This window comes from Mirounga angustirostris, unplaced genomic scaffold (assembly GCF_029215605.1).
Source record: "Mirounga angustirostris isolate CCGP_5_RB_7025 unplaced genomic scaffold, mMirAng1.0.hap1 SCAF_10, whole genome shotgun sequence".
Classification (NCBI taxonomy): Eukaryota; Metazoa; Chordata; class Mammalia; order Carnivora; family Phocidae; genus Mirounga; species Mirounga angustirostris.
This window is the reverse complement of record NW_026991718.1, coordinates 48,304,652-48,331,111: the sequence shown is the minus strand read 5'-3', so window position 1 is coordinate 48,331,111 and position 26,460 is coordinate 48,304,652. Positions and strand designations below refer to the sequence as shown.

The 26,460-nt window shown below is 53.8% G+C and overlaps 5 protein-coding genes and 1 long non-coding RNA gene across 14 annotated transcripts; 3 read left to right on the top strand and 3 right to left on the bottom strand.

Annotated features, from left to right (window-relative positions):
- Window positions 1–16: 16 nt before the first annotated feature.
- Window positions 17–2,806, top strand: WBP1 (WW domain binding protein 1). Of its 2 annotated transcripts, XM_045884727.3 has the most exons (5): window positions 17–608; window positions 938–1,039; window positions 1,561–1,663; window positions 1,791–1,967; window positions 2,137–2,806. In XM_045884727.3, the coding sequence occupies exons 1-5, from the start codon at window positions 540–542 to the stop codon at window positions 2,589–2,591; spliced, it is 906 nt and encodes a 301-aa protein (XP_045740683.1). In that variant the 5' UTR covers window positions 17–539; the 3' UTR covers window positions 2,592–2,806. The 2 variants fall into 2 exon arrangements, with proteins under 2 accessions (XP_045740683.1, XP_045740685.1); XM_045884729.3 differs by lacking the exon at window positions 938–1,039.
- Window positions 2,807–2,989: 183 nt separating this feature from the next.
- MOGS (mannosyl-oligosaccharide glucosidase) lies at window positions 2,990–6,838 on the bottom strand. The gene is made up of 4 exons (XM_045884724.3): window positions 6,245–6,838; window positions 5,827–6,053; window positions 5,169–5,365; window positions 2,990–4,928 (listed from the first exon to the last, which is right to left on the bottom strand). The coding sequence occupies exons 1-4, from the start codon at window positions 6,585–6,587 to the stop codon at window positions 3,185–3,187; spliced, it is 2,511 nt and encodes an 836-aa protein (XP_045740680.1). The 5' UTR covers window positions 6,588–6,838; the 3' UTR covers window positions 2,990–3,184.
- A 1,578-nt stretch (window positions 6,839–8,416) lies between these two features.
- Window positions 8,417–10,297, bottom strand: MRPL53 (mitochondrial ribosomal protein L53). The gene is made up of 3 exons (XM_045884723.2): window positions 10,166–10,297; window positions 9,953–10,065; window positions 8,417–9,843 (listed from the first exon to the last, which is right to left on the bottom strand). The coding sequence occupies exons 1-3, from the start codon at window positions 10,255–10,257 to the stop codon at window positions 9,710–9,712; spliced, it is 339 nt and encodes a 112-aa protein (XP_045740679.1). The 5' UTR covers window positions 10,258–10,297; the 3' UTR covers window positions 8,417–9,709.
- Window positions 10,298–10,344: 47 nt separating this feature from the next.
- LOC135361750 (uncharacterized) lies at window positions 10,345–15,327 on the top strand. 2 transcript variants are annotated; one of them, XR_010405589.1, is made up of 3 exons: window positions 10,345–10,457; window positions 13,820–13,920; window positions 14,294–15,327. It is a non-coding gene; the product is annotated as an uncharacterized LOC135361750 (long non-coding RNA). The 2 variants fall into 2 exon arrangements; XR_010405588.1 differs by lacking the exon at window positions 10,345–10,457 and adding an exon at window positions 10,551–10,677.
- Window positions 11,308–17,950, bottom strand: CCDC142 (coiled-coil domain containing 142). 3 transcript variants are annotated; one of them, XM_045884718.3, is made up of 9 exons: window positions 16,882–17,950; window positions 16,476–16,562; window positions 16,249–16,398; window positions 15,984–16,114; window positions 15,798–15,911; window positions 12,440–12,554; window positions 12,054–12,231; window positions 11,727–11,926; window positions 11,308–11,568 (listed from the first exon to the last, which is right to left on the bottom strand). In XM_045884718.3, the coding sequence occupies exons 1-9, from the start codon at window positions 17,948–17,950 to the stop codon at window positions 11,312–11,314; spliced, it is 2,301 nt and encodes a 766-aa protein (XP_045740674.1). In that variant the 3' UTR covers window positions 11,308–11,311. The 3 variants fall into 3 exon arrangements, with proteins under 3 accessions (XP_045740674.1, XP_064428346.1, XP_045740675.1); XM_064572276.1 differs by lacking the exon at window positions 12,054–12,231; XM_045884719.3 differs by lacking the exon at window positions 16,476–16,562.
- A 169-nt stretch (window positions 17,951–18,119) lies between these two features.
- Window positions 18,120–26,219, top strand: TTC31 (tetratricopeptide repeat domain 31). Of its 5 annotated transcripts, none has more exons than XM_045884720.2 (13): window positions 18,122–18,249; window positions 18,413–18,501; window positions 21,673–21,775; window positions 21,895–22,142; window positions 22,312–22,395; window positions 22,890–22,946; window positions 23,047–23,127; window positions 23,252–23,446; window positions 23,683–23,734; window positions 23,824–23,914; window positions 24,003–24,144; window positions 24,362–24,463; window positions 24,646–26,219. In XM_045884720.2, the coding sequence occupies exons 1-13, from the start codon at window positions 18,210–18,212 to the stop codon at window positions 24,943–24,945; spliced, it is 1,584 nt and encodes a 527-aa protein (XP_045740676.1). In that variant the 5' UTR covers window positions 18,122–18,209; the 3' UTR covers window positions 24,946–26,219. The 5 variants fall into 5 exon arrangements, with proteins under 5 accessions (XP_045740677.1, XP_045740676.1, XP_064428358.1 ...); XM_064572288.1 differs by having other exon boundaries at window positions 21,631–21,775; window positions 24,650–26,219; XM_064572287.1 differs by having other exon boundaries at window positions 21,631–21,775.
- Window positions 26,220–26,460: the final 241 nt, after the last annotated feature.

The window sequence follows — 26,460 nt, the reverse complement described above, 5'->3', positions numbered from 1 at the left end:
TTGGGGACACCACCCCCCCCGCCGCCGCCCCGCCTCTCCGCCTCTTCCGGTGGGATTACCTGGCTTGGTCGGGCCTTAGGCGTCATCCCTGAAAGTAGTGCTCAGGCCAATCAGCGGAGACTTTGATTGTCTGGACGGCCGTTTATTGGCTGATAATGCAGAGCCCGTTCTGTTGTCCATATTGGCTATTGTCGCTGTCAGTCAGGGCCGTGGGTCGAACCTTGCCCCACTCTTTGTCTGTGTAAGCTCTTGTTGTCTGGGAGAGTGGCGGAGGCGCTGCTGCAGATTGGTCCCTGGCAGAAACCTCTGGTCCGTTCCTATTGGCCCGTCCGCCGGCGGGCATCGCTGATTGGTAGGGCCGAGCAATCTGGGTCCTAGTTGGCAGAGCTCTCCCCGGATGGAAGCTCCGGCCGCGGAGTGATGGAGGCGGCAGCGAAGATGGGCCGGGCAGAGACCATGGCGGTGGCGGCAGAAGTGGCAGGGGCGGGGCGCCTGGCGATAGAGGAGGCTGTGGTCTACAGGGGGCTGTAGGTGGAGGCATGGCTCAGGCCAGCAGCGGGAACGGCAGCGAGGAGGCCTGGGGGGCACTTCGCGTGCCGCAACAGCAGGTATCCCAACTGCTCCAAAAGCCTATCACGACAGCCATTTATTTCTCTTTCCCCTCTCCTTGTCCCTTCCTTTTGGGGGGTTGGGGAGGAACTCACGTAGCCAAAGATACTGTGAAGTTCCTAAATATGTCCCTTCTACTCTTTGTCTAAACTTTGTAACGTAGATGCAGTTGACTTTGCCTGCAGCTTCTTAGACCCCCATCCCGTGGTTGCAGTGGAAGCTTGCAGTGGCTCTCCAGTGACCAAAGGCATAATGAGGCCCAGGGAAGCTCCCTCTGTCTTGCAACAGTTATTTGTGATGTTTTTCTGTGTGCCTATTGTCACAACAGAGTCCGGCAGCGTCTTCTCTTGAGGGAGCAATTTGGAGAAGAGCTGGAACCCAGACTCGCGCCCTGGATGCCATCCTTTATCATCCACAACAGTCCCATCTGGTTGGGAGCACTGCTCTGGGTCTCATATGGCCCTTCCTGAGACCCAGGGGTGGAAAGATCCAGCGTGGGGGTGGGGAGGCAGACCGTGCGGGGGATAATGAAAGCATCCTAGCATTGGAAATTACCTTAAACCCTTTACCCATTGTTTGAGACTTTGAGATAGCTCAGACTGCCCCCTGGCTTCTGCCCAAACACTCCCTTAACAGAAAACACCCTGGGGAGCCAGCCTGAGTGTGAGAGAAGTCTCTGTATGCAGAACTGAAATCCGCCTCTTTGTATGTCCACACCTTGCATCTTGTACTTTAGACAGATTCTTGTTATTCCAAATCCTCTTCCATGTCAACAGCCCTTCAGAAATTTGATCACTCCTCTCACCGTCACTCTTCCCCTCCGCACAGATCTCTCTGAGCTCAACTTGGCTCACAGGGTGGGACTGTGTCCCTGCATGCGGGGGGGAGGGGGGGGCGGACAGTGCCTGGGGCTGGGATCTCCTTTGGTTCTAAGTGCCTCCTTGCTCCCAGCTTCGAGAGCTCTGCCCAGGAGTGAACAACCAGCCCTACCTCTGTGAGAGTGGCCACTGCTGCGGGGAGACGGGCTGCTGCACCTACTACTATGAGCTCTGGTGTGAGTCTCCAAGGGGGCTGTTCTTGGGTCCTTCGGCCCACCCTCCCTTGGGCCTCAAAATTCCAACCTTCATGGACCCTTCTCTGCCTGGGAGGTATCTAAGGTCCTCCCTCCTCGCCCCTTGCAGGGTTCTGGCTGCTCTGGACTGTCCTCATCCTCTTTAGCTGCTGTTGCGCCTTCCGTCACCGGCGAGCTAAACTCCGGCTGCAGCAACAGCAGCGCCAGCGGGAGATCAACCTGTTGGCCTACCACGGGGCATGCCATGGGGCTGGCCCTGGCCCTACCGGTTCACTGCTTGACCTTCGTGAGTGGCTTGAGGCTCTGGGCCCACTGGCAGTGGCCCCTCCCAACCCAGAACCCTGAATCATCCCCACATTCCCTTTTCGGACATTTCAAAGCACCCTTTCCCTAATAGGAAAGGTACCACTGCCCCACCGCTGGTTGCCCCACCAACCATGCCATCTTTCCTGCAGGCCTCCTCAGCGCCTTCAAACCCCCAGCCTATGAGGATGTGGTTCACCGGCCTGGCACACCGCCGCCTCCTTACACCGCAGCCTCAGGCTGCCCCTTGACTGCTTCCAGTGACCGCACCGGCCGCTCCTCTGCTTCTAGCTGCCCTGCCCACTGCGAGGGAACAAATGTGGAGGGTGTTGCCTCCCACGGGAGTGCGCCCCCTCATCAGGAGGGTGAGCCTGGGGCAGGGCTCAGCCCTGCCCCCACACCCCCTTCTTGCCGCTATCGCCGCCTGACTGGTGACTCAGGTATTGAGCTCTGCCCTTGTCCTGACTCCAGCGAGGGCGAGCCAGTCAAGGAGGCTAGGGCTAGTGCCACCCCACCAGATCTGGAGGGCCCTTATGTGCTGCCCCTTGATCCTGTACCCCAGGTCTCTCCTGTGGGGCTAGCTTCCACTGAAGGGGACATTCCATAAACAGTTTTGGGAGGGTGGCTGGATTCCTTGCCCACCAGAAACAGCCCGGGGCTCATATCCTTGAGTTCTCCTTCGCCTCTCCCTGCCGCCTCGAATCTGCCTGAAAGGGGTGGAGTCCTGAGGAGAGAGCGGCAGTGTTTGGGGGCCTGTGCTAGCTGTACCCCCAAAAAACATACACAGGAGCCTTTGATCTCATTAAAGAGATGTGAACCAGCTGCTTGTGAATTTGGGTGGACCAGTGCTCAACTTGCTGCATTGCACTTGACCTACTGGATTTGGAGGGGATATGTAATGGCCACTTTTCCCACCCTCCTCTGAAGAACAGTAGGCAGCCCTCAGGTCTGGACTGAGCTAAGACCTCTTGGTGAGGCAGAGCTGGCAAAAGCAATAGAGCTTGGCATGGTTTTCCAATTTATTTAGAAAAATAGACTCTGAATTCACATTCACCCCAGGGCTATGTGGGATGACAGTAAGGAGACACCTGAGATGAGCTGAAGAGGGTTTGAAGCACTAGTATCTGGGGGCTGGGGGCAGAAGCTAGAGACCTTGTCCTATTCCAGAGGGGGGCCTGGCACCCCTCTCAGCCTCCCTCTTCAGTAGTCTTCAGCCATGGCCAGTAGGACAAGGCTGGTCCAGCCTTGGAAGGGGCGGCAGCCCATGCCCCGCCCATCCCGGTCACTATACTGCTCCCAAAGGAAACCCGTGGCCTGATACTGCCGCCACACATTGCCCACCACATTGGCACGGAGCTCACTGTGGAGCTTGGCAGCCCGGGCCTGGTGGGGACCCTCCAGATGACCATAGTGGTAGAGAGCCCCTAAGGCTAGGTAGTTGACATTGAGCCACACGGCACCCCGCCAGTAGGGAGGATCATGCTCTGAATTGCGCTGGCCATAAAAGGGGCTGGAGGCTGCAAGGGAGCGCAAACCAAAGGGGCTCCAGAGATGGCGGCTGTCAGCTAGGACATCCAGCAGGGGCCCAAGGCGGGAGGAGTTGGGGTCCAGCAGCCGCAGCAGCATGGGAAAAAGACTGACATAGCCCAAGGCATCCACGTACTGTAAACGAGGGTGGGGCCGGCCCACCACCCGCACCAGCCCCTGAGGGGGCCGAGGCTTCAGCTGCACTGCTCTTGTGTGGTTTCCAAAGTCTGCAAAGACTCCTAGCTCTGGGGCCCAGTGCAGCTCATCCAGGCTCTCTTCTGCCTCCAGTGATGCAGCCAGTGGGCCCAGCTCCGCAGCTGCCTCCACCTCTCCCAGCTGCTCTGCCAACCGTACCAGCACACGGGCACCCAGTGCCACCCAGCACCGCAGGTCCAGGTGCCGCTCACTGGCTGAAGGATGCGAAGCCCGGGGATAGTCATCCAGCCCCGAAGGCAGTGTCTTAGGGTTCAATAGGGTTGGCAAGGCAGGGTCCCGGCCCCGCCAGCGATAAGACAGTGGCACTGGCCCTGCCTGACTCTTATAGAGCCAGGAGAACCAGGCACGCAGGCGGGGGAAGGCCCTGCGGAGGAAGGCAAAGTCAGCAGGGTCACCACTCTCTAGCATGTGGGCTATAGGCAAAAGCAGGGTTGGGGGATTGGCATGCGCTGCCCTTTGCACCAGGAATTCTGGGGGCACCCGGGCTCGGGCCTCATCCCCCAGCACCTGCTCCCGTCCAATCCAGCCATCAGCATTGAGCAGCCCCAGCCAATGACCTAGGACCTCCCGCGTAATGCGGGGATCCCACCGCTGGACCACCAGCTGGTGAAAGCCTTCATCCCAAAGGAAGCCTCGTGGGAAGAATGACCGGGAGGGCACTGCCGTGAAAAGAGGGACAGGTGGAAAGAGGGCTGGGTCCACCTTCTGCTCAGACCCCTCAACCCCCATGTCTGCCAGCACTAGACCCTGTCCATAGAAGTAGCCAATCCCACCAAGGAGGCCACTGAGGGCAGCCTGACCCAAAGCCTGCTCCTCAGGGCTCAGGCCCTTCCCCTTCAGTTGAAAAGTCTTCTCAAAGTGCTCTCTAAAGGTGTCAGCATGGCTCTCCAGGGCTCGGGTCAGCAGGCTGCCGGCCAGCTGCTCCCAGGGTTGGCTTCCTCCTGCCCGGGCACTGCCCGATTCAAACACCAACTCCACGGAAAAGGGGACTTTCAGTGTCACCTGTTGTATCAAGAATTGCCCTTGTCCCTGTCCTTGCCCACTTGGGCCTTTGTCCTCCCACTTCAGAGATCCTGGCAAGCCGAGGTAGCGTTCAGGGGAAGCCCCTGGTGGCCGGTGCTGAAACCAGCTATTTAGGCGACTCTTCACCATCTCTGTCAGCAAGGGAAGTCCTGGGTTGGAGGACCAGAAGACATTGTAGCTTGAAGAGAAGAAGATATGGAGAAAATTACTCAGGAGAATACGGTAAGGATTATAAAGAGAAATAAGATGAGATCAGCAGTCAGAATGGAAGGGTCTTGGCAATGCAGGGGACATGGAGCCTGGTGAGAAGGGAAAAAAATGGTGGAAAGAGGGTAGAGTGGGGGAGATTGAAATCAGGCTAAGTCCGCATCCATACCACCCCTACCAGCACCCCCACCTTCTCTCTTCCCCTAGTTACCTGCTGTACTTAGGGGCAGTGTCCCCTGGATTGGTTGGTGCCATAAGTGTAAAACGGAAGTCACCAAGTTCACTGGAGTGCCCACTGATGAATTTCAATTGCCCCTTGGCCCCAACCTCTGGCACTAGGACTTCCTTGCCATCTGTCACCACATAGAAGAACAGGGACACCAAAGGGAGGGTAGAGGTACCTGAAGTCTGGATGACCAAGGAGGACAGAAAAACATAGCATTAGATTAGCAGTACCTCCTGAAAATTCAGCTTTACTGAAAGGGGCACCATGCAGGAGCAACATGGTAAACATACATCTACAGTGTTGAGGGTCAGTGAGGATAAGCACCCAGTGAGATGAGGTATAAAGCTTTGCACAGGGTTCTCTGGGAAATAATAGAATGCTTTTGTGTCATGTACTATACTAAGAACGCTACACATCATTTTCTTTCATTCGTACAGTTCTATGAGTTAAGTGCTATTTGCATCTCCATTTTGCAAAAAGGCTTATGGATAGTAAATAGAGATGGTCATACAGACAAATGTTTAAGGCAGGCAGCCAGACTCAGAGCCCCTGCTGTTAACTGCCACATCACACTGCATTTGCTGGCAGCAAAGAAAGGGTGAAGGGAGTCTGGGCTGGGGGAAGGGTGTCCTGAGGCCCTGACCTGAGGTTCTACAGTCACTCTCCAGCTCCAGTCCCCTCCGTGCTGACCCCCAGGCCTCTTGACGAACTCAGTGGTGAGCCTTAAGGCCCCATCCTGGATGTGTTGCCGCCCGAAGGAGAGACCGTCGTGGAACTCCCAGCCATAGGGACCCACGCCGTCCCCCTGCTCACACGTGTGCCTGAGCTTAGGGGTCCCTGGGGTGGCGCCTTGCTGTGCCCACATCAGTCCTGGGGGTAGAATGGCCACGTAAGTCAAAGAGAGAGCAGGGGACCTGTCCCTCTGGGTCTCCAAGAATTTCAGGGTCATCCCTCCTCATAACTCTCCTGAACCACACCCCTCCCCACTCTTGATCTGGCGTGAAGCTGGGGCTCCCAGATTAAGAGTCCGCCTGTCTACCCGCCCGTCCCGAGGCCGTTACCGGTGAGGAGGGGCTTCGGGCTGCGGGTCTTCATGCCGAAGTAGACGTGAGGGCGGTAGGTGCCCCAGAAGAGGTCCGGGGCCACGGCGGGGCTGGAAGAGTCGGGAGGCAGTGCCGGGGGCGCGGAGTGCAGTGTGACCGCCCGCCGCGCACGGTGCCACGCCAGCAGCCAGCAACCTGACAGGCCCAGGGCCAGAGACAGGACCACGACGCCCAGAGCCGCTCTCCAGGCAGAACCACGGGCCTCGCCGCCCCGTCGTGCGGGGCCACCCCGAACCGCCCTTTCAGTTGTCCGCGGTCCGTCTGCCGGCGCTCCGCGGCGCCGCCGCTCGCCCCGAGCCATCCTAGAAGGGAGGTCGGCGTTGCGGGAGCTCGGAGAGGCGGCAGTGGAGCCCGGGTCCTGCTTTGTCTCCCCGGCTTGCGCGCGGCGCACCGGCAGCCACGGATCTGTCAGCCGAACCGGCCGGCCCGCGCCTCCCGCTCCGCTTCCGCCTCCTGCCGGAAGCCCCGCCCCGCCACGTCCGATTAAGTCTCCGAGTCCCGAACCGCCGCCACCGGCGTGGCAAAGGGCTGGTTGTCTCCAGGGTTAACGTTTCTTTGGCCATCTCACGGATTTCACAAGCTGGTAGAGAAAAGTAATCTCACGTTGGCTTTTTTGTTTTTCAAATGACTATGTAAGAACCTGAAACGCCATGCCGAGTGTTTTACATGTAACCGCCCCAATCAGGTGGCTGAAAACTGGCCTAGAAAGTTAAAGTAACTTGGCCCTGGCCACAGAGCCAGGAAGTGGCTAGCTTGGAGCCCAAGTGTATCTGAAACAGACTGGATCACTTTGCCCACACCCATGCCTTCTTTCCTAGTTAAGTGGAGTGTGCCAGAGTGGACCCAAGAGGAAGCCTGAGATCTGTTCCAACAGTGTCTTTAAGCGACCCTCTGACAGTTTTGGACTCCTTATCTAGATGAACCCTAAAAGGACCGTAACGGTGGTGCGTGCACTTTAAAGAATGCATTTTACCCCCTCTTTTCTACAACCCAGGAAGCACAGAAGCTTAGGGGAAGGATCAATTATATCCAGGTCAGAGAAGGCTATAGGAAGTGGCATCTGCACCTCAGGTGGACCTAGGAGAGTTGACATTACAATTAATGGTGGTTCAGAAAAGCAACTTGGATTCAGTTACTTGTTTCTCACAAACAGCCTGGCATAAAAGGTATTTTCATAAAGTACAAGTCCCTATTATCCTTTAAAAAACCCTACTCAACACCATGATGCTACTCTAGCTATTATCACACCTCCCATCCAAACTCATTATATAAAGTTAACACTGTATATTGCATGTTCACTTTCTATTTTGCTATAACCTGATGTCTGACCACCACCCCCACCCCCCGCTGACTAGACTTTTTGCTTTTTCAACAATCACCTTCTGACCAATCCCAATGGTCACTCCTGTCTTTACCTTTCTTGCTACCATTGCATCTAGTTCATATCTCTATTGTAGCACTCATTACATACCTGGGTTTCATTATTCATCTTTGTATGCCAGTACTAATCAAAGTTACAGGCACAAGGTAGATAGTAAATATTTGTAAATTCAAGACATGTTTATTGCACACTATGTATCAGGCACTATGTAAAGTGCAGGGGACACAGAGAAAACAGCCCCAACCTCAAGTTCACAGTGCCAGCATTCAATCTATGTTTACAGCAATGTCTGAACCATCCCCATATTTACAGATGAGGAGAGTGGTAAAATCTGGCCAGAGATAACAGCCAGTTAACCATCAAGCTGAGGAACTACAATCTAGGCGGGCAGTATCCTTTCGGCTATAGCATAAGGCCTTAGACAACACTTATGCTCACGGTAATGTTCTAGGCGATTTACAGATACCAACTCATTTAATCCTCTCAACAGTCCTAGGAGATAGGTACTATTATCCCCATTTTACTAGTGAGGAAACAGGCACTGAGACTAAGTAATTTTCCCACAGTCACAGAGCTACTTAGGGACCATGTTAGGATTTCAACCCCAGGAATTCTGGCTCTTTACTACACCATACTACCTCCTGGTAGGTTGTTTTTTGGTAGTTTCTTTTTTAAAGGGGGAGGGGGGAAAACCCAGCTCTTGAAGATTGCACCCTTTTAAGCAGAGCAGCAGTGTACTAACGCTGTAGCAAAGTCATGGAAAATGTATTTGGCAAAGGATACAAGCAGCCAGTGTCAAGAGATCCTTGATTGCCTAGCTAAGCATTCTGAAGTTCTCTAAACCCGTAGCCATCAACCATTTTTCCTACAATCCGAGGTAAGAATAATTCTACACTGCAACCAAGTACATGCAGATACACACATATATACATACTTTCTATTTTATATACGTATATTTATTATTATAGGCTGAACAATTTCTTAAAAGAATACTTCCCATTCCTGTGCCATGCACTCTGATACTTTTTGTTCTATTTTACTTTGTTTTTTAAAGGTTGATTTATCCCCCTAAATTGATTTCATGATCCACACCCAGTATGAAAAACATGTTAGGCACAGTGTGAAGCAAGTAGTAGCAAGACATAAAAACAGTGATGTGCTTTGAAAAATAAAGTTAAGCAGCAGTAAAAATGATCAGAAAAAAAGGAGACTGGGTGAAGAATACAATGATACAGTTAAATGAATGGGAATGGAGAAAACATTTCAGAAGCTTTTGTTTAAGACAGAATATTCTGAGCTTACTGACTGGATATGCAGGGTAAGGGAGAGGGCAGAACCAGAGATAATGCTATGGTTTCCAGCCCCAGTGGCTGAGCAGATGAGTGCCCTTAAAAGGAATGGGGAAGTCAGGGGAAGAGGCAAGTATATTTGTATGTAAGATTATCAATTCTATTTTGGACAAAGAGTGTTGTGGAATTTGGAGGAAATCAGTAGTATGTAACCTGACTTTAGCACAGTAGTTGAGATTAGAGCCAAAGAGAAATGCAGGATTTAACCCTCTGTTATGACAGAGGATGAAATGCCCCAGAAATAGAGAAAAAAGTGAAGGATGAGAGCAGTACACTTTTATGATTAAAAGGAAAAAGACCCAAGAGGAAGAGAAGTTCCACAAGGGAGTGAATTAAAAGTGGCAGATGCTACTGAGATGGAAAGATGAGGACCGAGAAAAACAGCACTGGATTTGGCTGATGGCTAAGAGGTACCTTGAGTGAGTGATGGGAGAAGCCAAATTCAAAAGGGTTAAGCACGGGCCGATGGTAAGAAAGTGAAATAAATTCAAGTTTGTCCAGACCCCTATCTGATCGTGTCTCGTTCCAGAAACGTTGGTTTATCAGTAATCACGGGACCCTCTCTCTCTCTTTTTTTTGGCGCTCCGTGTCCCTTCAGACGGTGATTCGAGTGATGAAGTCTCTCAAGCTCTTCTTAGGTAGGTATCCTAACAATCCCAAGCTAAAATCTGATTGTTGGGCTTTTCTGCGCTGTCAGCGCCCGGTACCAGCGCCGGGCTTGTCCCCGCTTCCCGCTGTAGCCCTGGCCTGGATGTGGGAGGCAAAGGCTGTGAACATTTCTTGAGCAGTGAGGTGAGCGCCGCGCATAACCAGGCGATGCCCGTCTCCTGGGGAAGAAACAAACGAGTCAGGCACCGGGAGGGCGGCGGGGCCGGGACTGAGGGCGCGCGTGGGCTGCCTGACACCCCTCCCGCCCGCCTCCCCACCGGAGCCCACCGAACAGCACGTCCACGCAGGGCTCGGAGCCGTCGTGCCTCACGTCCGCAATCACCGAGCAGTTGAGGTTAGTGGAACGGACCTTCTCGCTGCTCACCGCCTGGAGGAAGGTCCTGCCGAGGAAAAACTGCTTGAGCGCCCGGCCGAGGGGGGTAGACCCCCGGCGGGAGGTAGACGCGGCCCCTTCCCGTCCCCACTCCTTCCGCCTCGTACCTCGTTGACTCCACATTCTTCTCGAAGGGGCAGAATTGAACCCGAACCTGCTTCACAGATCGGAGGCCGAGCCGAGCTAAGGACGCCGCCATGGTGACCTCCGCCCCGGAAGGCCTAGTGCGGCCGGAAGTGTCCTCTACCGCAATGCTCCCCTTCCTGCCCTGGCTGCTGCGGGTGCAGCTCTCCGACCCTCCGACTCCGGCGCCGGCGTTCCGTGGTGCTTGCCCGCGACCCCGACCGCCGCCCCGGGCTCCCCAGCCCGAGAGGAGGAGGAAGGCCAGCAGGGAGGGAGGTAGTTTCCACACAGGGTATGGAGGGCCCCAAAGTAAGCAGTCAGTAAACACCTATCATTAATAGTCCCCTTGTACCACGGTGAAGCCGATAAATATTGCAAAAGCCGTTGCGCCTGGCTCCGATAACACGTCCGTCTTCTGCAGCCTTTACGCCTCCCGTACGCTCTACGCGGCTGTGCCAGATCTAGGTTAACACCATCTTAAGCGCCGGTCCCTTCGGTGAGGACACGACCATGGCAGGGATTATACAGCTACCAGGGGGTAAACCCTACTCTGGTAACTGAAGATTAAACATGTTGAACTCTGAGTAACCACAGTTTAAACGTGAAGGTCCTTTAGCCCAGTATTCTTAAGTGACTGAAGATAGTTACGAGACAGCGAGTATAGGGTAATACAACCCTCGGGACTGATCCAAGTGTAGAAATGCCTATTCCACCTCTGTGGTTTCCAAGGAACTAACTTAGTGTTTAGCCTGGCTCCTGGGACTTAAAAGTGGCATCCTAGTCTCTCTGCTTTCTATTGGTTTTTCTCTTTCCCTTTCCTCTGGGATCCAACCCTATGGCCCTTCTCGCAGCGCCTAGCCCTGAGAGGTCTTCACTGTTGGGGAACTAGGCCTGAGCCTCCCTTGGATGCTGACCTCCAGGTTCCAGGCTGTGGTTTGGCTCTTTACTCTGGATTGCAGGCACTGGATTGATCTTGGATTCCTCGCTTATAAGTCCAGGCTCTATGTAGCTTGTGGTTCTCAGGTCACCTTTCTTCTAATGTAGGCTTCTTTATATGCAGTTCTAAATGTCTGGGCTTTTCCAGCCAGAGATGGGGAGCCCTGACTTTCTGGCTCCTGGTCCCAGGCTCCTCAGGATTCAGGACTGATCCCCAGGCAGGAAAGAAAAGGCAAGTGCCAACGGGGGCGCTGGTGCTGCCTCAGGGCAAGCCAGGCCTGCTGATTTCCCACCAGGTAAGCCTCTGGGCTAGGCCCCCCTCCCCACAGTGTGCTTAGCAGCTGAGCTGTCTGGGCTGGGGGTGCTCCAGGCCGAAGAGGGGGCTCCAAGCTTTCCAGGCTGTTGAGGCTGCTGCTGGGTAGTTCCATGGACTGGACCTCATTGCAGGTACCTAGGAAGGCAGGAGTGGAAGACAGGCAGTGGGCAGGAGGAGGGGGTTTGGCCACTACTGACAACCACACGAGGTCACTGATGAGGATGGGAGGTAGGGCACATAAAGTAGCAAGGGGCAGGGCAAAGAGAGCCTAGAGTTGGGGAAGAGTGACTCACAGCAACAGGGAGCCCTCCTCTGGACCTCAGGCTTGGGCAGGGGCTGCTGGAATAGACACAGCAGGGCCCCATCCAGCCTCTGGAAGATGTTGAGGGTGAGCAGAGTCTGGCGAAGTTCAGGGGACAGGCCCCACTGCTCCTCCTCCAGCAACTGCCGGACCACTCCAAAGTCTTGTCTGAGCTGCAGCGCCCCCTGCAGGCTGAATGAAGGCCAAGGTACAATGTGGCCACCGGCCTCTACTGCCTCTCGAACTGCTCTGCCCCACCCATCCCCTCCCCGTTTCCAGTTCCGTTCAGCTCTCTGCCACTGCTTCCTTTTCTCCCCACCTGAACCGGATCCCATGCGCGAGGATGTGGTCAAGCCAGGCACCCAGGATGGCTGTCAGTGCCTGGCCAAGGGCAGGGGCCTGGGCTTGGGGTGGCAATCCCTGCAATCCTTGCAACACAGGCTCCAGTACAGTGCGAACCACCAACCCAGCATACTCACTAGGAATGCTGGGCAGTTCTAGAGTGAGAGAAGAGAAAGGACAGGATATGAGGCTATGAAGATCCGCTGAGCCCCTAGCAGTGTTTGGGGGAAGATGATAGGATTTGCAGAGGCATAGAAGGCGAGGACAAGGATGGAGACAGAGGAGTGGTGCTAGGATTTGGAAGGGTCAGGAGACTGTTATCCCCTGGGAACTGTGGGAGGGGACGCTGGGAAGAGGAGTTACCAGGAGAGAGACGATGCCGCCAGTACCGACCCCGTGGCATGTGGAGTTCGAAGCCCTGTGTGGCTTGTTTATGACATTCTTGAAAAAAGAGACTTAGTGACTCTTCAGGCAGGAGCTGTGGACATATGGAGAAAGTAAAAGGGGCTTATCTGTTAGGGACTTGCCAAGTTATGATGCTCTTCTAAATCTGAGGTGTTTAACCTGGCTTCCATAAAGCCCTAGAAAAGAATTGTGTGCATAATTCTATGGGCTTGGGCGGTTTTGAGGAGAAATGCCCTAGCTTTTATTGGGTTTTCCTAAAGGTCTGGACCCCAAAAAGATTACAGACAATTGCCATAGGATTACCCTGCTCTCCTCAGCTTGGTTCAGTGTCTAGAAATCCTCCAGGATAATTTTACTCTCTAGGAATATCAACAGGAAAAAAAGAGGGAGACACCCTCACCACTACGAATGTTCCAAAGCAAATGCTAGAGAGAGGGGTCTGCATGATCTACAGACAGGCAGAGGCTGAAGAAAGGGGGAATTGTATGATCTACATCCATGAAAGGAAGGCAGGAGGGGCGCCTGGGTGGCTCAGTTGTTAAGCGTCTGCCTTCGGCTCAGGTCATGATCCCAGGGTCCTGGGATCGAGCCCCACATCGGGCTCCTTGCTCAGCGGGAAGCCTGCTTCTCCCTCTCCCACTTCCCCTGCTTGTGTTCCCTCTCTCGCTGTCTCTCTCTCTGTCAAAAAATAAATAAAATCTTAAAAAAAAAAAAAAAAGAAAGAAAGGAAGGAAGGCAGGAACTATATGCAGACCAGGAGCAACAACTAACTTTCTGAGATTCAGGAACTTTGGAATGTCCTTACACTGAATATTTTTTACACCCTACCTCCATTTCCCCAGAGTAAACTATAAAGCAAGAAAAGGCCCATGTGCTGGTTTGGTTTCTGTGCTTTGATAGGTTATCTTTTTGGAATGGGAGAGCAAAAAAGAGGGGGGTTCTCTACAGCCCATCTTGGAGAGGAACCCCAAGAAATGGGTAATGTGGTGGCAGCTCTGTAAAGACAAGGTGACTGAATGCCTGTTAGCCTGAGGAGAGGAAGGGGTCTGGGGGCTGGACGGGGGGAAGTGGAGCCCAAGCGGCTCCTGGTACATATCTATCCTGAAAACAGCCTATCCTAAATCCAAATTCTTCCTCTCTTCTCCTGAAAACCAAAACTCCCTCTTATTTATGCCAAGGAAATGACCCTTTTGTCAACTGACATTTGTTAGGAATCTCCCTGCACTCAATACTCTGAGGACACACAAGGTCACACTATGAAATAGTCTTTCTGTCTGGGATGTCACAGTCCAGCTGGGGAGAGAACTTACAACGTCTGATTCTTCTTTCCCATCCCAGGGCCATATGCAGTGGATGCCCAGAGCAAATACCCAACAGTGCAATCACCAGGCAGAGGAACAAGGCATGCAGAGTCCTTCCCACAATGGTTAGTTCACATGGTAAGCACACTGTCCCTATCCCTGTTCTCACAACTACCAAGAGCCAGACCCTTCTCTTATATCTCCTCACCTCCCAACCTGACCACTATAGCTGGATCAGACTCTATCACGGTCTCCACTCCCCTCCTGCTCTTCCCATGGCTTTCCATCATTCATGAGACAAAGCCCAAATTCTGTGGGCTGGTGTTCAGTGCCCTCCACAATTTTATGCCAACCTGCTTTCTCCTCCACAGCCCCCCACCCAACCTTGGACAAAAGTGTGTGTGTGCATGCGTGTATGTGTGTGCATGCATGTGTATGTGTGTGCGTGCATGCGTGTGTATGCGCGCATGTGTGCATGCACACACACACAGGGAGTTTCTGCTTTGGTCAGGTCATCTCCGCACTACTCCCTCAAGGAACTATGAACTTCCCACCTCCAGTAACCCCTGCCACTCATCTGAGGCTGCTTAGCCACCAGCTCAAGCCACAGACCCTGTATGGAGCCTCTCTAATGACATGCCTGCCGTGGCCTTCCTTCCTGAGAGTTTCCATGGCCCTCACTGTCCAACATCCTCATGAGGAGCCCGCTCTGGGGTAGGTTGAGTTGAAGGAGGCAGTAATAAATTGAGGTGGAACAGGCAGATGCAGATGGTAGATTAGGGCTACACTGTGTGTGTTGCCGGGTGTGGGGGGGAGGCGCAGCGCATAGCACCAAAGCACTGTGGGTAAGCAGGAGTGCAGAGAGCAAAGGAGCAGTGGGACAAAGCCCGAACTCTATAGCCTTGCCCCTGTTCAGGGCAGAGGAGAAACTTGGGCAGGAAGAGAAAACAAAAAAACAGAAACATCTTCCATAGTAGGAACAGATAATGTGCAAAATGGGGAAAAATTAAAATAGAAGTATAGTAATTTTACTCATAAGTTTAGAATAAAATAAAATATTAGAAGACAGACAAGAGTGGATGAAGGTTATCACTGTGGAACAGGAAGCAGAGGTGGGGTGGGGGCAATTAAAGTGCTATGTTTTTCATTAGAAGCCTTCTAATATAATATCCTATTTCACATTTAAACTATGGACATGTATTTAATGAAAATGTAAATGATATATGTAGAAAAGAGGACAAACATCGTCTCAAAGCTAGTAAGTAAAAGGAGGGGCCCTTGGGTGGTTCAGTAGTTAAGTGGCTGACTTTTGCTCAGGTCATGATCTTGGGTCCTGGGATCCAGGCCCCCCACCCCCACCTCTGTGCGCTCAGCAAGGAGTCTGCCTGTCCCTCTCCCTCTGCCCCTCCTTCTGCTCATGCTCTCTCTCTCTCTCTCTCTAATAAATAAATAAAAGCTTTTTTTTTTAAAAAAAGCTAGTAGGTAAAAGGAAAGAGTCAATCATTTATCTTGCTTTTTCTCTATAAAATATACTTCAAAGTAACCAAGTAATTAATGAGGGCAAACTTTATAGGAGTGAGTCAACTAATAAATGAAGAAGATATGATAGAATTGGAATATCACCACTTTGCACCCCCTAATGAAATAATGGACCTAGGCAGTGATCATCAGTGGCTATTAACATCACAAAATGAGAGCCTGACATATAGGTGAAACAAAATTGACCACAAGTTGATAATTGTTAAAGCCTCAGTGGTAGGAATATGGGGGTCCATTATACTCTTCTCTCTAATTTTGTATATGTTTGAAGTTTTCCGTAACAAGCTAAGGAAAGAGAGAACAAAAAATGAACAGAGCAAGAAAAAATAAATTCAGCAGAGACTCCAAGGAGATTCCAAGTCACTGGAATGTTCCACAACTACCACCACCACCACCACCACCACCACCACCCCAACCCCCAAACTGGGCACAGAACTGACTTAAAGTGCCACTGTCAGGGCCCCTGCTCTTCTCACCTGGATCTGTGCGGTTAGCTTCTGGATCTCCAGGCCCAGCTGCTGCTCCACTTCCAGGGCCAAACTTTCCTCTGAGGCCAGTCTAGACAGAGCTGCTGCCTCATGCAATAGAGGCTTTGGCAGAAACTGGAAGTGAGATTTGAGCCCAGCCCAGACTGCTCCCCTTCCCACTCGCTAGCTACTCACAGGTAAGTTCTTCTGGATCAGGACCAGGAAGGAACCTGGGGCCCACGCTGCCAGATGCTGCTGAGTTTGGCCCAAAAACCAGACCAAGGTGGTCTGCAGGGTACAGAGCCCCAGAGCAAGTGGTGCAGGACCTGGGGAGAGGAGGATGGAGTATCTGAGGGGTCACAAAACCCCTCTGGGAGGGGGCAGGCTTCAGAACAGAGTAAAAGAATAAAGGGGACATATTCAATTGTTCTGTTCCTCCATCCCCAGCACCTTGTCTCACCTGGAGGCTGACAGAGGAGTAGCCCTGACCTGGGTTCTCGAAGGGCATCCAAGAGAGGAGGGAAGAGCTGTTGCAAAAGTTCAGTGGTATGAGAGGATGAGGGAAGGCTGCTCTGATCTTCACCAGCAGATCCCAAGGCCTGGCAGAAACCTGAGGATGAGGGATAGGGTTTGATGAGGAAGGGGCAATCTGGGGCTGTTTCACTCCCAATGCCCCTTCCTTCTCACCTTGGTCCCAGCTCCAGATAAGAGACTGATGAAATAGGTTGCGACACAAAGAAGCCAACTCCTTCTCACACTCCTGAGGCAGGGATGCTAGTGGGAGAAATGGCTCTGGAGCCTGAAAAGAAGGCCTCTCTTTTCCAGAACCACTGCCCACTCAATGATGGGGGAAGAGGGGAGGCTTCCACCAAGACTCAAGACTTGAGTGGAAAACAAGACTGGGCTTGAAAGCCCAGATGCTATAGCCTGTCCGGTGGGGAGGGGGGTTAGAGGGGTGGGAGTAAGCGGTGGGGGTGGTAGTGTTCATTCTAAAGGGCCCGCTTTTGCAGTCTGGCTGGCAGGGGAGTGACGTGGCTAGGGAGGAGAAAGAGATCCCAGTCTTCCCAAATGCCCACCCAGGCCCATCACTCACCCTGACCCAGTGCCTGACTCAGCTGTTGTGCCGCTGCCCTGCGGTCCCTCCAGGGTCCTAGACTTAGGTCCAGACTCTGAGCACAAGCTGCCCACAGCAGGGTCCAGTACCGGCTCCACAGGGCTCCAGCCCCTTCAAGCCCCAGTCCATGGCTAGCTGAATCCGCCACGCCCCCCAGCAGCCCCAGCAGCCCGGGCAGCAGCTCCCGCTCCTCTTGGCACCGACTGCGGAGCTGATCCCGCAAGCCCGATCCCTTGAGCGCCTCATCTAGCTGACCAGCCACCTGGCAACCCCGCTCCCTTGTCAGGAGGCGGAGCACACGGGCCGGCGGGAAAGGGCGCGCTGCCCCGGGGACATGGCTCAAGGCTTTTCCCTGCAGCTGGTGGTAGGCGGGAAGCGCCAGCAGCACGTCGGCAAGTTGGGAGGACAAGCCGGGGCTGGCCGGCTCGCGACCCAGAGCCCGAAGCTGCATCTCGATGGCAGCATCCAGGCGCTGGGCGGCCAGTCCGACGGGGCGCGCCAGGAGGAGCCGTACGGGAGTCTCCCGTAGGCCGATTCGCAGGACAGCCCCTCGGGAAGGGTGCGGTAGCAGGTCGCGGCAGAGCGGAGGCAAGGGGCCGGGGCCGGGGACCTGCGCGCTGGGACTCAGGACCCTCAGGAGGCGCACGGCCGCCTGTAGGTGCCGGGCGCAGTCCCGGGCATGGAGGAGCTGCTGTCGCTCGCGATGCAGCCGCAGCAACACCGCCCGGAGACGCTGCAGCGCGGGAGGGATCGGGCAGCCGGCTGCCGGCTCCCGCCACGAGTCCGCGGCGCCTTCCTCTTGGTGCTCTCCTGCGTCCGCCGGCGCCGCCCACCACGGCCGCCCTCCCCGAGCTCCGCGGGGCCGCGGGTCCAGGCAGGGGATGCTCCCGGCAACCGGCAGCCACGGACAGCCACGAAAGTCCCCGCGAGGAGTCCCCGCCTGCCTTCTCTCCCACTGCTCCTCCACAGCGCCTCCGGGTTGCGCCGTCAACGGCGGCACGGCAGCGAGCGGAGGCAGAAGGCCACCGGAGCGAGACGCCTGGGCCATGGGGCGCCGTGTCCGGAACGAACCTAACGATTCCCACCTCCCCGCACTGCCCAACGCCCGCTGCCGCCGGGACTCCGCCCAGTCCCAAGAGCCGTCATCTCTAGCCCGGGAGCCGCTGGGACCGTCGTGGACTCTCTCGCGCTCCGTAGTCGGAGGCTTCTGCCCCTAACAAAGATGGCGGCCTACTCGGTCCTACTCCGCCCCCCGGCGGTATCTAATGCCAGACCATCTTTCACTTTCGGGTCACTCTTGATGGGAGATGGCGCCGATTCCGAAGACAGTGGGGCGGATAAAGCTAAGTAAGCCGGTGTGACAAGACGGGAAGGGGGTCCAGGAGGGGAGGGACAGCCCCACTTGGGTCTACCTGTTTTCAGTAGGGTCTTGTGCTTCCCGCGGTGGGCGGAAGGCTCCGGCCCATCCATCCCGAGCCTTTTCACGCGCCACCGCCTTCCTTTACTATAGACTGTCCTCTGCGACCTGGCTGCCCGCTGGGGGTCGCTGCTGTCCCCAAACTCTGCCAGGAATTCGGTCCTGAGGACTACGGCACCGAGGTAAAAGGACTCCGAGCTCCCCCTTGGCCTGTTTATTTTGGTCACGCCTCTTTCCAGCCAGCTGTGCTGAGCCCCGCCACAGCCGGGCGCCCACTGGGCTCCGAGCGCTCCGTGAAGGCGTGGCCTCGGGCTCGGGCTCGGGCTTGGAGGAGCGCTTGGCAGATGGAGGGTGGTGGAAGTGGGCAGGATTGGGCGGAGGGTCTCTGAGTTGAGAATTGGGGAGTGGGTGGGAGTTCCTTAGGGTAAGATCTTACGAACAGAGGGAAGAGTGCGAGCAAAGACACCAAGGCAAGGAAGAGTTTAGAGAACCTCACTGAAGTGAGACCTGAGTGGTGTAAGAAATGAAGTGGGGAAAAGGCAGCAAGTAGCATGAAATGCTTTGTCTGGCACAAGGGCTTGGATGTCCTCAAGTAGGTGATAGGGTTATTGAGGGAGGGACAGCATCAGATTTGGGAGCACTTGAGAAGCAGTGTTTCCAGCTGCTTCCTGGGTATCTCCAAAACCTCAAACTCAGCAAGTCCATCAGTTAATTCATCTACTTTGCAAGTTGGCTGCTTTTCCTCTAACAGTTTTGGCTGATAATGCAAACTGACATCGCGTTACTTAATGCAGAAATCTGAGAATCATTGTATATAATCCTCCCTTTCCTTTACCTCACACATTTAGTCAGTCACTAAAATCCACTTTGGAAATGTCTCTTGACTCAAGCCCATCATTTCCTTTCCTGCTCCTGCTGCCACTGCCTTAGTTTAAGAATTCATTCTTTCTGTCATAGGGGCCTCCTAACTAACATTCCACCCCTAGAATCATCTCCTTCCCCAGTGCTGTTTCCCTTGAGTGCTTCACTCCCCAGATCAGGCCCACTCCCATCACTGACAAGACGAAGTCCAAACTCACTGGGTCACACAGGGTTCTTCAGACCCAGCTCCTGGCTGCATCTCTAATAAAATAGTCTCCTCACCAATCTCTCTGCCTTTGCTCATTCAACACACTGAGCACCACCAATGTACCAGGCACTGTGTTAGGTACTGGGAAGACAGCAGTAAACCAAACACAAAAACCTTTTAGTCAATGAATTAGAAGCATCTAGTGGAGGCGGCCAGTCAACAAATAAACAATATAGTATGCCAAATATGAAAAATGCAAGGAAAAGTAAAACAAGAAGGATGGGAAGTGCTAAATGAAGTTGAGTTTCTCTTTTTAAAGGGAGTAGTCAGGGCCTCCTGGGAAAGGTTTAAGCAGGGATCTGAAGGGGTGAGCCATTCACTGGGGAAAGAGCATTCCAGGGAGAGGAAGTAACAAGGACAAAAGCCCTGAGATAGGAGCACACTTGGTGTGTTGTAGGAACTTTAGAGGAGACCACTGATCACTGTAGCTAGAGGTGGGGCCAGAGGGTAGGAGACGATTCATGGAGGACTGGGGAGCAGATTGTGTTCGGCCATGTGGTGAATTAAGAGAGTAGCATAGACTGTGCTTTGGGGAGAATTAGAAGGTCAAAGTAATTCCTTTTTTGTTTGTTTTTAGAAATGGCTAGACTGGGGCACGCCTGGGTGGCTCAGTCAGTTAAGTGTCTGCCTTTGGCTCAGATCATGATCCCAGGGTCCTGGGATTGAGCCCCGTATCGGGCTCCCTGCTGAGGGAGCCTGCTTCTCTCTCTCCCTCTGCCTTTCCCCCAGCTTGTGCTCTCTCTCTCTCTCCTCCTCAAATAAATAAAGTTAAATCTTAAAAAAAAAAAAAAAAAGAAGAAGAAAGAAAGAAATGGCTAGACTGGGCCAGTTAGGAAGCTGAATTAAACCCACGAGGAAATTGAATTTGAGTGTAAGACTTGATGACTGCACAAAGCAGTGTCCATGAAGATGCTGTTGAGTCAGGACTATCTCCTGAAGGATACCTGCCTCTAAAACTGTTTAGAAAGTTGACTATACTTCCATGATCTGAAGTCCTTCCTATGTGTTAGTTTAGCCCTCTGGAGTTTCATGTGGCTTCTAAGTTTCTCAGTCGTGGGCCACCAGCTAGTCAGGTGTGTGCTCTGTTTAGGCCTGAATAGGCCACACAGGGACAAGATGACTCCTGTCCTCCTCCAAAGCTGACACTAACTGAGGAAATGATTCTCCTAAGAACCACAGAATGTAACAGGCGAAGCCTTGAAGAGTCTTGTCTCATTTTGTAAATGATGAAGCCAAGGTTCAGGGAGGTTAAATGACTTGTCCAAAATCAAACAGCCAGGCAGTGGCAAAGCCAGAACTAAGATGCAAGCAGCAAAGTGTTCTTTCCAGTTCCATGCTTCTCGCCAATTGAGAGAGCAGTACAAAGCAGTGGATAATAAGGTTCTAAACTGTACAACACAGACTGTATGAGTACAGCTTGGTTGAATGAGGGCAGAGATCATTGGAGATGAAGAGGTTTGAGGGAAGATGGAATTTGAGCTGGACCTTGAAGATGAGACAAGGTGTGGTGAGAAGCTCCGAGCCAGGAGGGCTTTGGGAAGGAGCTGGAGGGAAGATCCCAACACCAGAAGGAACCTGATAACTGAGGGACAACAGCAGCCAAGCAGGAGCAAATTACAGGGGAAGATTAGGAGGGTCAGCCAGGGAGCTTTTTTGGAAAGCTCCAAATCCTAGGCTGAGGAGCTAAACTCATTCCTGCCTATGGGCCTGGCAGTGGGGGATTACTGGAAGTTTCTGAGTAGGGAAGTAACTGCTGAGAGGTTGGTTTGGGGGAAAACAGATGACATGCAGGGGAGAGGCCAGCCAGGAACTACTGTGCTCATTTAGGCGTGAGGTAGCTCCAGAGTAGGTTCTATAGGGTTGCCCATATTCAAGGATATGACAGGGGGCATAGCTGGAAGAGCAGGTAAGAAGTCTCTTTCTGAGCCTCAGTGTAGCCAACCTAGCGGCAGGTCAAGGGGAGGAGATCTTATATGATGAAGAAGGCTGGGCTGAGGGCCACACAGAACCCTTGGGAGCAAGAGAGTAGTGAAGGAGGTGATATACCAGGAAAACCAGAGAAGCGTGTCTTCAGACGCTGAGTGGGGAGAGGTCAGCCAGTAAGTTTCTCCAGGCTGGGGGGCTGGTTTGCGGTCGCCATGGTGGAGGGGTCAACCCAGCCAAGCCCCTCGTTCTCTCCTAGAGCTGCCCCCAACACCAGCCTCCCCTCCCCTCCCTCTCCCAGGACATAGTGGATTTTCTCCGACGGCTTGTGGAGAGTGATCCCCGGGGCCTGCACCGGATCCACATGGACGGGAGCAGCGGGCGGCTACAGCTGTGGCACCATGGTGGGGCGTGCAGGGGCCGGGTCCAGGGATCGAGGCTGGTACCCTGGGGGGGCTGGCCCTCAGATGCTCCTCTCTCTCATGTACCTTTTTCTTTCCCTTCTCCCTATCCCTCTTGACAGATTACCTCCTGGAACATTTCTGTGATGAGGGGAAAACGCCTGGACAGAGTGACATGGCCAAGGGGGTCGAGGGACTGGGTACCTACTGTGGTCTCCGAAAGTCCTTCCTATATCCTCCCCAAGGGTCAGAGCCCTGCCCTCCTAGCCCCCCTGCCTCTGCCCCTGCCTCTGCCTCTGCCTCTGCCCCTGGTGGTTCAGACAGCCTACTTCAGGTGGCCATGCCCCAGAAGCTCCTGTTGACCGAAGAGGTGAGACTGTCAGCAAGGGGCTTCACCTCTCCCAGTGCTCTTCCGGATGCCAGATTCCCTCATCTGTCCCCTAATTAGGACCTTTCAGTGTCCTTCCATCCTGCTGGCCTCCCTTTGGCTTTCTTGGTCGCTGTCTCTCTTTTCCTGTCACCTGCCTTTCCTTCTCCAGGAAGCCAACCAGCTGGCTGAGGAGCTGGTGGCTGAAGAGGAGCGCATGAAACAGAAAGCAGAGAAGAAACGACTCAAGAAGAAGGTAGCTAGAGGGCAGGAGGAGTGGGAACCCAGAGGGATTTGGGAGAGGGAAAGAGGGACACGCTGTGAGGACAGGAGAGAACTCAAGGTGGCCCATAGTGGATCCTCTTGCGAGAGGGCCCAGGGGCTCAGAAGCCTGGAGGTGAGGGTCTCGTGGAAGCCATACGGCGTGGTGGTTCTGGAGTCACACTATACCGCCTGGGTTGGAGTCTGCCTCTTTCTTACTGGGAGACCTCTGCCTGGTGACTCTCCTGTCTGCTTTTTCAGCTGTAACACAAGGATAACAACAAAACCTACCTCATGGACCTGCAGAGATTAAATGAGATAGTGTATGCAAAGCTCTTAACCCAGGACACAACCTATAGTCTCTACTGTTCACGTAAAGAATTGGCTTCAAGATACAAGTTGTGTGTGTGTGTGTGTGTGTGTGTGTCTGCGTGTTTGCATATAGTGTTCAAAACACATCATCAGCATCATCGTCTCTATTACTTGCAGCGTCAAAAGGATCGCAAGCGACAGGAGCGCTTGGAGCAGGAGGGTGGGGAGCCCAAGGTGAGTGTCCGCAGGCAGGTCTGAAGAACACTAGGTGCCAGGAGGGTGGGAGCTGAGAAGGCAGGCAGCTCAAGGTGAGCCCCATCTGCCTTCCCTCCAGGTCAAGGCCACCCCAAATGGGGATGGGAGCCCCCCATCCAGCCCCGGGAACTCTCCTCAGGGACAGTGTGGTGAGGAAGAGGTGAGAGTCCCCTTCCTTCTCTTCTTGGTCTCGGCCCACCCCACCCCCACCCCCGCCTTCCCTTCCCCCTACTCCAGGACATACTTCATCCCCACCCTCTCCTAACTTTCCTTTCTGCTCACAGGACTCACTGGATCTATCTAGCACTTTCGTGTCTCTGGCTTTGCGCAAGGTTGGGGATTGGCCTCCCAATGCCCGCAGAGAGAAGGGACTGAGCCAGGAGCCTCGAGGCAAAAGCCAGAGCCCCCAAGAGAAGATGCGCCAGGAGGAAGCGAGCTCTCCAATAGAAGAGAGCCCCAGGCAGAGTCCTAAGGCAGAGGTGAGGTGACCAGTAGAAGGAGTTCTGTGGCTCTAGGATTAAGAGCTCCGTTACTGACACCCTGACCCTGGGTAGTTCCTTCTGCAGGAAGGTAGGGCTGATACCCTCTTGCAGAACTGTCATAAGAATTACATAAGTTGGGTGATGCTGACTGCAATATTCATTGTTTGAATAAAGGAGAAGGATTTGGGGAAGCTGAGGCCTGAGTCCTGCTTGACTTTGCTCCCTATCCCTAGGCATCTCTGGGACTGCTGGAAGCTGCCTTACACCAGAGCCAGGAGCTGGCAAGTGAGATTCTCTCTTTCTCTCTCTCCTTCCTCACCCTACCCTCCCTGGGATAGCCCCATCTGAACCCTCCCACCTTCTTTCCTCCTCAGCGTTGGGTACCAGCTTTGCCCAAAATGGTTTCTACCACAAGGCTGTGGTTCTCTTCACCCAGGCCTTGAAGCTCAACCCCCGGGATCATCGGTGAGTGGGGGCTTGGCCACTGTGCTGGGAGGTCAGGGCAAGGCAAAGCATTGAGGATCCAGACTTTTGGCTACTTTGTCTTTATCAGGTTATTTGGAAACCGCTCTTTCTGCCACGAGCGGCTGGGTCAGCCCATGCGGGCCCTGGCCGATGCCCAGGTGGCCCTTACCCTGCGACCTGGCTGGCCCCGGGGCCTTTTCCGCCTGGGCAAGGCCCTGATGGGACTGCAGGTAAGGGGTCCGGGATTGGAAGCGTAGGCGGAATTTGAGTTGCATGAGGCAGGGATTGGGTCTATACTGGCATTTTCTGGTAAAGCTCCTAGTACCACAGTGTCGCGGTGTCAGTGGTACTAGGAGCTGAGGCCAGTTTGAGGAAGGGGGCAGCTTTAATTTCCTTCACCCCTTTGATACCTAAACTTCCCTCTTTCTAATCCCTCTGGGACGAAAGCGTTTTGAGGAGGCAGCTGCTGTGTTCCAGGAGACTCTGAGAGGCGGCTCCCAGCCTGATGCAGCCCGGGAGCTCCACTCTTGCCTTCTGCACCTCGCTCTGGTAAGGGAACCAGGCCCACTGGCGTGCTGGGAGGGGCCAGCAGGAGAACCGGCGGGGATTTCCACAGCAAGCGCTGCTCCCTTCGGCCTCGGGCGGGCAGTGGGAGCAGGAATGGGTGGGATGGGGGCTTGGGCTGTGCTGCTAAAAAGGAGTAACAGGTGCCCCTCTCTCTCCCTTCTCAGCAAGATCAGAGAGGAGGAATCAGGGAGCCACATCTGTCAACTGGGTTCCCGCAGCCATTTTCCCAATCTGGGCCGGGCCCCTCAAGCCTCCTGTCTGTCAGGCGCCCTCCAAGCACTGCTCCGAGAGCTGCTGGCCTTCTGTCTCCACCCCTGCATCATCCCCCTTGTCACCTGAGCCACTCCAACTCACCCCGCCCCCAGACACGGAGCAGAAGACCCCACCCTCTCCATCTCCTGGGCGCCTCAACTGGCCCTGGTATCCTGGGACTTCGGCCCCAGCATCTCCCTCAGGCCAGATGATGGCGGACCTTTCTCTCACAGGACAAGACCATGTGTGCATCCCCCATTTCCTTGCATATCTTGAGACTTTGTAGTCTAAAGCCATAATTAAAGAAACCCCTGGTGGCCATTCCTCTTGCCCCAGAGACCTGATGACAGAAAGGAGCCCCATGTCCACTTTGATTCTGAAGCAGATGGCTTCCTCTGGGGGCAGTAAAGAAAAATAAAATCCACCAAGGCTACAGAGGGAACTGTACAGAAGTTCAGGTTTTCAGACTAAAACAGACCCAGAAGGGAGCATATAGGGCTTGCTCTCTTTTTTGGCTCTGGGGGACTCATTCACCAGCAGAACTCTATGCTCAGGAACGGGTTCAGGTGATGAATGACGCCTGAGTCCCACCCTTCATCTTAATAGATGCTCACATCTTCCTGAGCCCAGCTCTCACCTTGTTTCTTCTAGCCCCAACCCCTCCTGCCTTGTTCCCTGTCATTTGGTGCACATTCTGACTTCTCCTTTGCCCGGTGGTCTCACCTCCTCCAACTGCTAGAAGAGTCACGGGGGTTGACATTTGGGAAGTCCCTTACCAGCATCTGCCTGGAGGTGGCAGGGTTCGCGCATCTCCACATTCCCCCCCTGCTGGCTCTCCTGCTGATGGGACCTCAGCAGGCGCCTAGGGTGCTGCTCCCACGGCCGTGCTCCTTCCCCGCTCCAGCACTGGGTGTTGTAATGAGCATTTCCCCATGTCAGTTTACTCAGTATTTCCACCAAGGGTCACTGCCCCCAAAGAAGGCTGTCATTCCCTACTTGCCGCGCAGGAATCATGATCTTGTGGTTTCTCCTCTAAGATCCTGGCAGCTGCGCCTGGCTGCTTCCTCCCTAGCCCTGCCTGGGACTCTCAGCTCACTGAAATGTGGATCTGCAGGGGACTCTCGGTCTCTCAGAATGCCTTGCCCATTCATCAGGACAAATGATTCTTGCCGCCCTATGGTCTTGCTCAACACCATTCACACCTGTATAGGAGATGTTGAAAAACCTCCTTTATATAGGGTTTTCCCAAATTCTTTTTGTTTACGGAGTAGGCTCCTTAAATACCGTATAGCAGAATGAAGTCTGCCATCATGAGTTGGGTCACCTTGGGCAGGTCTCTCAACATCTGTGCCTCAGGTCCCTCATTTGTAAAATGGGAGCAGTCCCTACCTCACAGGGCTGTTGTGAGGACTGAAAGTCAGAGTGTGAGAAAATACCAAGTGCCTGGTACATGAAGTGTGCTAAATAAACTGGTTTTTATCTGCAACGGTCCTACATATTCATGATTCCCCCACAGTGGAAAGAAGTGACTATGAGTGAATTGTTGCTTATGTCACAAAATACAGAGCTCTGGGGCTGTGGTTCTCCAAATGTAGTCCCTAGACCAGCAGCAACCTAGGAATTTCCTGCAAATGCACATTCTCAGGCCCCACCCTAGACCTTCTAAATCAGAAAGTACAACAGTGGGGCCCTGCAATTTGCATTTCATTCAAGCCCTCCGGGTGATC